Source organism: Poecilia formosa, unplaced genomic scaffold, assembly GCF_000485575.1.
Source record: "Poecilia formosa unplaced genomic scaffold, Poecilia_formosa-5.1.2 Scaffold84, whole genome shotgun sequence".
Taxonomy (NCBI): Eukaryota; Metazoa; Chordata; class Actinopteri; order Cyprinodontiformes; family Poeciliidae; genus Poecilia; species Poecilia formosa.
The window spans coordinates 1,370,703-1,381,885 of record NW_006800023.1 but is presented as its reverse complement, the minus strand read 5'-3'; the positions used below and the strand labels follow the sequence as shown (position 1 = coordinate 1,381,885).

Here is an 11,183-nt window from a genome sequence, read left to right as displayed (position 1 = left end):
GTGAAACGCTCCCTTCCCATGTTGAAAGCATTCCTGGATATATGGGGCCTGTCAGTAGAAATTTATCAAAAATGCTCAGCAGATATTCTGGGGTCTAACACTCTTAGATCAACAGAGATTTAAGCTGGGAATTCAACCACTTCACGTAAAATTAACTCAGCAGATCAGAAACCTAATGCTAAGGTTGACACCCAAACCACAATTCCTATTGTTTGGCATTAGCTGTGTACACAATACGCTTCTATTTGCTCTGCTCTATTTTCCTCTTCAAGAATTAGCCTTGGGGCAGGGTTTATGAATTCACTATGCCACCCCTGCCTCCTCATTTACTTAATCGCGTCACCTCTCATTTCTTTGTGTGAGTAAACAGGCCTGTAGACTGCTGCCTTCTTATTGGCCGTCTGCAAGGTGTGTTTTTTTTTTTTTTTCCTTTCTGGAGAGGGGGTGGTGCTTGAAACTGGCTTCATCATACTTCCTTAAAACTCTTGGAGCTTTGAGTGCAACTTTTTCTGTGAAACAGCTTTTGGTATAACTGTTGCTAAGCGTTAAAATTATTATTATAATTTTATTTACGTACAGCTTCTAAGGATCAACAGGAGATCATGGAGTTACAATAACTGATTCCACTGAATGTCTAAGTAGGACTCTTCACCAGAAAATCCCTGATGAAACACTGAGGTAAAGTATAAAATTCAGAATTCAACTTATATTCATGCATTTTAACTTCCATTTAACTGTTTTCTTAGAAATTATGATTTAAAGCAGGTGTAATGTGTATGTACGGTCAAACCTATGGATGTTATGTATTTGTGCTGGTTTCTGTTCATTTTTTGGAATTTCCTACTTGGAGTATTCAGTCAAAGAAAATATTTGCAACAGAAGCTCAACTGCTTGCCTGGGAATTTGGAGCACCGAAACAAGAATATGACATAATGTGTTGAACTACAAAGACAGAGAACAAATGAACAACGCACAGTTCTCCGATAATACCAGCATGGAAATAGGAGAATATCAACAAAAGGCTTCCGTCAGAAACATAGACAAAGGAGCAGATGTATGGAAGGAAAAAACTATTTGCTTTTTTATGGAACAAAGAGAGAGAGAGAGAGAGAAAGAGAGAGAAGTTGAACTCCTTGAACCGTGTTCCACTTTCTTTCGGGTTTTTAGGCTAAACACTGCAGAATGTGCTCCTAAATCCTTCCAGCAATTTTTTAATCAGCTCCTCTGTGTGGAACAGGTAGGGAGGAAAATAGAGGGCAAAATGAGGAGTTCAGCACAGAGGATACTTATTTCTGAGGTACAAGACTTTTATATTTGTTGAAACATGTACACACAAAGTTGTGCTTTTAGAAACTACAGAGAAATAGGTTAGTCTGTGATTAGCAATGCTTCATTTCCTAACATCCAAACCCTCTGTTCCCACAGCACAATCACATGCTCACCAAAGATTACGGCCTGACCTCTAAGGTACAAATCCGTGTGGTACGAGGGCAGTTCAGAATGTTTGGCATGCTGTTTTAATGCAAGACAAATAGTTGCCAAGCGTAAGTGACTTAGAACAAATTAGATTCTGGGTTTCATGCTTTCTTTCTGTACTGCATCCTGCTTTAGAACTGCCACAATAAGCATATTGAAATACCCACTTAAAAAATTGCTGGGGTTAGAGTTACTCTACGCATTTATTTTACTTGTAATATAGTAATATTCATAGTTTAGTTTATGTGGGTACAGATATTGTTTTTATATATATTTTTTATTAAATGTAATTTGCACACACTTCATTTGCGGTACACTTTTTTCCTTAGAAAGAAAAAAGAAAACTGAAGTAAAGCTCCTCCCAAGCTTGTTTTTGTTGGCTTTGCTGATAAAGTCAAGTGACTCAGTTCTCATGGGTAAATCTTCTCCAGTCGTTCTGACTGATGCTGTAGATAAACAAGCAGATAAACGTAGTCCTTTTCCCCCTCATCATGCTGGTTTTATTTAGCTAAAGCATGCTATTTTAGTGAGGAATGACAAAAGTTTTATGACAAAAGTTTTAAGTTCTAGCTAGATTCCTAAAATAATAATAATAAAAAACAGATGTATATGCATGTTTTTGTACTATTCAAATTCAGCACCTTCCACCCGTACATCCATTATCTTCGGATGTTGGGGGCAGCAGACTTCCCTCTCCTCTTCCTCCTGGGTCAGCTCCTTAAGGGGGAATCCCAGGGCGTTCCCAGGCCAGTTCAGAGACAGAGTCCCTCCAGCGTGTCCTGGGTCTTCCTCTGGGTCTCCACCCGGTGGGACCTGACCGGAGCACCTCATCAAAATTGAAGCTTATAAAAGTGGTGTGCAAGCCACCAATCCTTTACTTAACATTTGAATTTAACACCAACTTTTATCAAAGTAATTTATTATCCACCATATCATTTTGGATGACATTTTTTTACTTTATTATTATTATTTTTTTCAGAATCAAGTATTTAAACTTAAAATGTGATTTTCCTCTGTGTCTTTTCGTCCCTTTGCTGTTTCTTGTTCACATAATTCATTTCTTTTCCGCCTTCTTTCATTTCATACTTATTAAACTACCATTGTATCCATTTACTTAACCATCTTATCTCATCTGGGTAGTGATACATTTCAATAAATTGAGATAAACATTTTCTCACACATGCATCCTTATGTTAATTGTATTGATTAATGTGCTGAAGTCTCTTGCAAAACACAAGCATTTTAGACCTCAATGCAACTCTGACTTCCAGCAATCAGAAAATGATGTTTTCTTGAAGAAGAACATGAGTACAACATTGAAAAGGATTTTAAACAAGTAACATGTTTCGGTGAAGTCCTGGATCTGCAACTATAAACCACCTGAATATAATTTTTATATCAGTGGTGGCTGAAATTTTCAACAACTTTTCAATGTATTTCTTCCAGTTATTATGAGACTCGGACAGGTGTGTGTCATGATGAACCTCACAAGTTTGTTCCTCCTTTTCAGAATCATCCCATCAGCACTGCCGATTTCAGTGTCTTCAAAGACGTCGTAGTGTTGAAGAGAGGGGGTTTCCACAATGAGAGATCGGTTGGAGGAGCTGCATCAGACAGCTCAGGAGTTGTCAGGGACAACAGCCAACCCTTTCTCAGAGGAGGGTGATGATGATGATGAATCTGTGGAAGCCGGGACCATTACACAGCAGGCCGTGGTGTTTGAGGAGGAACCAGTCATTCAGAATTTCCTCTCCGAGGCTCAGCAAATCAGAGATGACATCTCCACGCTTGAAACAGAGGTTAGGTGGGGAAAAAATGACAGAGTCAGGCTAAAGTATTCATGCCTTGTGAATGTTGCATCAACTTTCCACACATTTCTTCTGGAGGTGAAAGGGTTATGACTGTGCCAGCTTTGCACATGTACAGATGGAATTGCCAATTATTTCCTAGCACAACAGCTCAAGCACAGTCTGACGGGCTGTGGGGCGTCTGTAAGGATCAGTTCTGAAGTATTGCCACAGATTCTAAAATGAATTCAGGTCTGGGATGTGACCATTCGGTTATTACGACACATTGTTTTAAACCACTCCATTTTAACTTTGTCTTCCATTGTCCTTGACATGTTCACTTCAAAAATCACAAAATTGTACCAAGTGTTTTCATCGAGTTTCTTGTGCAAATATCTCAATAGACTTGAATACAACAGCACTAATTTAAAAGTAACTTTTCATCAATACAGAGGAGTTCGTTTAAGTAATTAATTATTGTATATTGATAAAAGCTATTAGTTTCAGTCGCAGACATTTTCTCTTGAAACAAGACAATTTTCCTATGTTTAAGTGAAATAATCTGCCAGTAGAAGTAGCAATTTTTACCAATGTGCAAGTTACTTGTGAGTGAGATTTTTTTTAATCCAAGGGTAATAAAATATTTGAACTAGAAATGAAACAAAACATAAGATTTTGTGTTATTGCAGTGTTAGACCTCCACTCCAGCCTTGTCTTCTATGTGGTTTTCTTCCAGGATTCCCATTTAATCCATAATCCCTACGTCCTTGCTAAAGAAAACCCACTCTACATCACCATCGAATTTTAATCTGGGAATGGAATGTTCTGGGTTATATATAGCGTTGCTTTTCCACCATGAATAGTGTTTTGCACGTGGGACTAAATGTTCATTTTGTAACAGTCTCAAGTTCATCTTTAGCCACAAGTTTACTTTTTCTGCTACAAAATTTGTGGCAAACTCCAAACAGTACGTTTCCTGTCGTCGCACGCTTTTTCCGCAGAACTGATTGATAAATGTCCAAAGCTTGAAATACTGTTTTGTAGCCTAAACCTGCTGAAGCTTTCTCCTCTATTAATGTGTTGCTTGGTTTTTAGGGATGCTATTTATTAAGTAATATTATGTAATGAACCTCTCAGGCTTTCACAGAGTTGTATTTATAATGAGATTAAATTACACACTAGCCTGGTAAAAACCAGCTTCTTCTTCTGCACTGTACAGAAGGTCTGAAACAATTGCTTGCTGGACTCTGCTGAAGTTTTAAAAGATCGGATCTAATTTTACCCAATCGCTAAAATTTTGCCATGACATATGTAATCCGCCTGCTTGATGAATCTTACTGGAAATGACTCTGAGCGGATTAGGTCCATAATGACTCGATATTTGAAAGCGTGTTCAACATGGAGTGAATGGCTTCACTCATTTCCTCCACCACCATTGCCAAGATGCCACCAAGACGCCATCATATTAAGGCGAGCTACAATTCGAAAATGGACGCAATCTTTCACACTTTACTCATGTGCCAGGTTGAAATTTCACCAGAAAAATCCAAGATGGAGCTCTGAGGGGAGATGAGAATAAAATAGAAATGCGTAGAAAAGCAGTGGCCAGGCTGACAACAGACAAGTGATATTATTACTTATGAAAGTAGTTGGTTGCACTGCTTTTTTAAAGGGTATTAGATTTAGGGGAGTGAATGCAAATATACTATACTTTTTGTTTATTAATAAAAGCTTTTGAAAAATATTTCTAATCTTCCTTCAAAATCCAAATTATGTGCTGCTTTGTGTTCATCTCTCTTACAACATTTAATAAAGAGAAGCCTTGTGGTTGCAACATAACCACCAACCATTATCACCAACCACTTTTCACAAAAACTCATTTTGTTATTGATATTCCTCTTGTCATTTTATAATTTTCTAAATGATACAATTACATATTTGCTAACTCATATTTAACACGGAGGACTGACTTGAGGACTGACGTGTTTTCGTTTCAAGTTATGTTTGTGGCTCCTACTAAAACGTTACATCTACCGCTGTAGGTCCTGAAGTTCTGTCAGCAGCAGAAGACCCTGGTGGCAACCATGCGTCGCTTCAGCGTGATGAAGAAAGAGAGCAGCATAACACGAGACATCAAGCTGCAGGCCGAAAGCCTCCACCGCCGTTTAGACGGCCTTTCAAAACAAGCCCAAAGAACCGAAGACCAGCTGGGAACCAATGCTGTCGCAGTGAGAATACAACGCTCCCAGCATGCAGCTCTGCATCGCAGATTTCAGCAGGTTGGAAAGGACAGCCTTCCCTTTGCATTTGACACTTGAAACAACTTTGTTTTGCTGCCTCTATTCTCAAGCTGCACGAATGCACATGAATAGAAGATATGCTTCATAAATGTATAAAACACATGGAAAAATGGAAAGATTGAATAAGAAATCTTTTTTTTCTCTCTATAAAAATATCTATATTATAATAAACATACTCACTTAGGAGTGTAAAAACAGCAGTGATAGAACTGAGGCACATATAATTACTTACTTTGTGTCTTTCTACACCAACATGTGCAGATGCACAGTGAATGCATAGTGTGACGAAGCTCAAAAAAATCAAACATAAATTATGTATGTGCTAAAAAAGATGGGGGTGAAATGCCCTCTCATTCTTCAACCCCCGCCCTCCTTTCTCATTTTCTCTTTTGCTATAATTACTTCCAGGTGATGCGCCAGTATAATGAAGGTCTGCTGACCAAGCAGGATCGTTGTAAGCACTTCATTATGCGGCAGCTGGAGATATTGGAAAAGAGTGTAACAGAGGAGGAGGTGAATGAGATGGTCGCCACAGGAAATTGGGAGGTGTTCAACGAGAACCTGCTAAATGATGTCAGAATCACACGGTCACAACTGTCTGAGATCGAACAGCGACACAGGGTAAGAGCAAAGAAAAAAGGGTCATGAAGTCTGGGAAAATGTTTCTTTAAAAAATTATACTCCCCAAATAGCTACATGGAAAGATTTTGATTAAATAAATCGTATTTTAACATTAATCTTCTTGACAAATGAAATAATATCAAATAAAATTTGCCAAAAGAAACACAAATCTTTCTGAATCAGACCCTCTTCACGTTTGATAAAGACCAGCAGTGACTAGTAACTAATCACATCCACTCAGTTACACTCAGAAAAGAAATTTACTTTTAGGAGTAGTTTTACTCTACCGTACTTTATGCTTTTACCAGATTGATATTATGAAGTATTGCTACTTTTACTTGAGTACAATTTCTGGATGTTCTGCCCACTGGGATCAACCTCACGAATTAAGAACAAACATGTGTTAATAGAAGATGCATGAGATACAAACCTACAAGCTTTGAATTTAAAATTGATTTTCCATCTGCTTCTTATTGTGCCATTGTCGTTCAAAACGTTACAGAAAACACTAGATATTGTCGCTGGAAGTACTTCACAGAAGTTTTGAATTGGAAAACAAAAATGGTTTGGAAATGTGATTTTTCTCTTGTAGTGCAATTGTTATTTATTTATTTTCATTTTAATCTTTAAAATAACAGTCTGCACTTGTATTTTTTTCTGGTATATTATATCATCATAAAATACTAAGTCAGATCTTTTTACTCATTTTTGAGCATTTTCTTCAATGGCTACTTTTACTTGAGTGAAATTGTACTGGCCTAGTGCTGCTGTTACTTAGTACAACTAAGTAACAGGATTGGATTTTCTGAAATTTGGAAATTCTTATTTCAGCGTGAAAGGAAGAATGAGCTTAAAGCTCTCTCAGGTTTTTCCTTACGTCTTTTTTGGCAGACCTATCACAACACTGCAGTTCCTAACAATCCTAGAAATGTTCCTAGAAATGGGGAAGGTTTCTGCATTTCCGCCATCAGATCCATGAAACAAGAACACTACTAGTATTAGTATTTTTCTAATTTTATCAGCAGCACAACAGAAAACGGTTGAGAGATTTTTCTGTATAAATTGAATAAGTGGTTTTGTGCAATAATGGTAGCCTGTTGTGGCAGGTGTTCGAAAAAAACAAAAACAAATCATGCACTCCATTATGCACAATGGGGAGTTCACTATATGCACCACAGCAAACCTCTAGAAGACTCAGCACAGACTGTTCATGTTCTGGCTGATTTTTAATGTTGTGCTCTTAATCCAAGGTAAAGAGGCCTGAGGAGGACAAAAGCTTGTCAATTAATCTTTCAAAATGTAAAAAAAAAAAAAGAAAAAAAAGAAAAAAAGAAATCAAAGTCCAAGACAAGGTCACTTTAAGAGTTTTTAGATTACGATCTCCATTACCTAACTAATGTCCCTTTTTATGTCTGTTATAATATTTATGTTATCTTCCTCCACACCCAGGAACTCTTGAGCCTGGAGAACAACATGAAAGAACTAAGAGACCTCTTCATGGATATCTTCATGCTTGTAGAGGAACAAGGGGCTGACATTGAACACATTCAAACTAATGTTGAGCGAACACAAGATTACGTGGCTGCAACTAACGAGAAGTTCAAGGCGGCTGCAAGATATAAGAAGAAGAACCCGATTCGACAGCTGTGCTGCTGCTGCTGTCCTCCCTGGAGATGCTGCATGTGACACAAGAGCGTTTTGTGCCTGAGAGTTCGTTCCAAATAAGGTTTTATTTCAAACACTCGTGACTAACTTGGAAGTCAGCGACACAAGTGACATTAAAAGGAGGGTAAAGGTGTCGAAGTTGTTGCTGCTGCTAAAAAAGAGCAATGGTGAGTAGAGACGCAGCAGAGCACAGAAAACAATTAGAGAGGAGGGCAGGAATTGCTATGGGAAGGTACTTGTTTCTTTCAGGAGGAGGCAAAGCGACTGCGATTGGAAGAGACAGTTCAGTGAGTTCTGCTCACCAACGTTGTTGCTTATTGGAGACCTTCACTGTCATCTGACAGAGGTCACAAACAAGAGGAGGCTACTGACACTGCTGGATCAGCAAAAACAATACTCCAGCCCTTCTTCTCGAAAAGTGAAGCACTGTTTTTTTTTTCCCCCTCTGCCATAAGAATTCGAATGGGGATAGAATTGTTTTTTCAAAACATGCACTTTTCTTTTTGGGGGGCATGAAGCAAAATTTTCTCATAATGAGGAGAATTTTATTTTCAGAAAAAAACAACAACTTTGCATTAATTTTATTTTTGGCAACGTGTTGATTTAAAAAAAAAGCATGAATACATGTACTGTATTTCAAGTAATAATCATTTTTAATTGTACTAATTTATCCAATTTTGTGTGAGCAGAATACAAACATTTCTGGCATGACAAAAACCTTTGGTTAGTAGTCACCAGCCATTTAAATGAAATGTAATACATCAATTTTCAAAGTTTAATTTGCATGAAAACTGTGAATAAAAATTTGCATGAAAACTGTGAGACCCCAGTCAGCATACTAAGATGTGTTTTATTATATCAGTGAGTGAAAAAGGGAGTAGTGGCTTCGGGGAAAGACGCCTAAATTCTGGGAATTTTAAATTTATCTCATAAATAGAATCAAAACACCCATAACTACTGACTGACTTATCTCTTATCATTTTCTTGGATTCAGCTATGACTGATAATTCACAACTTCAGCAAAGTAATGGGAAATCAAGTGCTGAGTAATGCATTCATCATCGGTCTGGTGAACCGTCCTCTACCCAGACATGACGATGGCGTTCCTCTGTGACTCAGCGGCCGACGGTGTCCGGTGTCCACGGCAAAATACAGGTGCAGCTGGATGTGTGAGTGAGAGCCAGCCTGGAAAATCCAGTTGGACCACTTTTCCCAGGATATGTTGGGAAAAGTGTATAAACAGAACTGTTAACCTGAAGCAGACTGCTGAAGACGTCTCTGCTCCTCTGCTTATGAATGTTTTGGTTCCTTATGATTCCGTCTCACAAACATTGAAATAAATAAAGGATTACATATTTTGAAATCAGTTTATTGACCTTCCTGAGACTTTCACGAATTCAGCTCTAGTCCAAAGCTTCTTTTGAAGTGTTTTATAACTTTCTTTACTTTTTTTTTTTTTTTTTTGGTTCAGTCGAGGAGCATGGTGTGACAGATGAAAGGTGGTGTGTGCGATGACTTCCGCCTGTAGCAAGAAAACTCTTTCGACAAAGCAGCTTCTCTGTGTTGTACATCAGGGTTAGAATCTCAACATGAGACCAAAACATGAAGGCATCAGATATTCAATTTTTACTATGTAAACCAGAGCAAAAATACATGTAATGCATATATGAGCACCTTCTCTTGAGGTTGTAAAGTAAAATGAAATGCTGCTGCAAATTCCACATTTCCTGAACAGCAACAATGCCATCCAGTGTTCAATAAGATAACTACTGGTTTAAATTGGTTGTCACTTAACACTCAAGGGCAAATGGACACCAGTATGGACTGGTGACATTTTTTTTTACACAGGATGAAAAAAAAATCAAACATTTCAATCAAAGAAGTAAATATAAAAGGTTTTATGAATTACTGCAAGCAAGCATTTTAAAGTGGCCAAATGCTTTTCACATGTTTGTAAAGTAATGTAAAACATACATTAGAGAAAAGAAAAAGTAAAGCTCCAGTAGGGAACTTAAAAAATATGTTTTTCACATATTTGTTAAAACTGTCACTATGTTGTGACAGTAAAACACGAGACAGAGAGTCTGTGAAACATTTGAGCTCCTCTGTCTCCTCCCTGTGGTCCTACTGACATCGGCAGAAATACATACAAAACCTTTCAGGAGGAAGGTCTCAGCACTGTCAATCATGTTTGTGCATGTGCTGCCGGCTTGCTCCGTCTGCACTGACAGTGGAGAAACAACTGTCCGTTACTGGAAAACCATTTTTCCATCATCATCGGTGACATACAGAAATATCCTATTATGATCACCTCATCAATGCATGGCATCTCAGCCTCTTCATACCACACAATATAATCAACATACAAATGAAAACTGTTACTTAATATTCAAATACATTTGTGCTTTTAGTATATATATTATATATTTATAATTTATAGATTTAACTTCAATAATATTGCAGATATACGACTGAAAGATGAGTCCAGGTAGACAGAGTTATTATTCCTAATTGTTTTCCACCTCATTGCTTTACACTTTCATAAGTCACACAAAGCACCATGGGTCATAAAAAAGTGGATTTTATTTTTAGTTCAATTTATTACCTTGTAACTATTCTGAAATAAATTATTTTATTGCTTCTATAACATTTTTGTTTCTCATATTTTATTTAAAGTCCACGCAACTTATGGTTTTGTGCATGTGCAATACTGAAAACACATGTCTTTGCAAAGAATCCCTTCGATGAGTAACACCAGCTGTGGTTATGGAGAACTGACACAATTTTACTGACTGTTTCCGACTGTTTTATCAGACCATCAAAATCTAAACACAGACATATCCAGCCCTGAGAAAGATGGATCACAAAAGAAATGCAGAACCAGTATGGCAGCTCCAGTAGCAGCTCAAGCTCCAGAAGAATTGAATACATGCATGTAGGTTAAAATCGTGAACCTGCAAGTTAGAAAATTTAAATTAAAACAAAGGTTAAAAAAAAAAAAGTAAGACAGTACAATTACTGTTAAAAATAGCTAAAGATACAGGTAGGGATTGTAATCTTATTTTTACAGCTGTACTTAGTTCCTCAACAAGTTAACTCAGAGACTCTTATTATTGCAAAATTAACATGAGTCAGGTTTCTTCCCTCTTCTTGTCAATCTAAAACCTTCAATAAATAACCTTATTTTGCTCATAATCAATACAGCCTCCAGAGGGTGATGTTATGATGCAAAGCAGATATCCATCCATCCATCCATCCATCCATCCATCCATCCATCCATCCATCCATCCATCCATCCATCCATCCATCCATCCATCCATCCATCTCTGCTCAT

General features: G+C 37.5%; 1 protein-coding gene across 2 annotated transcripts; it reads left to right on the top strand.

Annotated features, from left to right (window-relative positions):
• Positions 1-435: 435 nt before the first annotated feature.
• Positions 436-9,207, top strand: stx19 (syntaxin 19). Of its 2 annotated transcripts, XM_016673877.1 has the most exons (6): positions 436-678; positions 1,238-1,297; positions 2,987-3,275; positions 5,306-5,542; positions 5,972-6,184; positions 7,634-9,207. In XM_016673877.1, exons 3-6 carry the CDS (start codon positions 3,060-3,062, stop codon positions 7,868-7,870), a joined length of 903 nt encoding a protein of 300 aa, XP_016529363.1. In that variant the 5' UTR covers positions 436-678; positions 1,238-1,297; positions 2,987-3,059; the 3' UTR covers positions 7,871-9,207. The 2 variants fall into 2 exon arrangements, with proteins under 2 accessions (XP_016529363.1, XP_007557204.1); XM_007557142.2 differs by lacking the exon at positions 1,238-1,297 and having other exon boundaries at positions 437-678.
• The last annotated feature ends 1,976 nt before the right edge of the window (positions 9,208-11,183 follow it).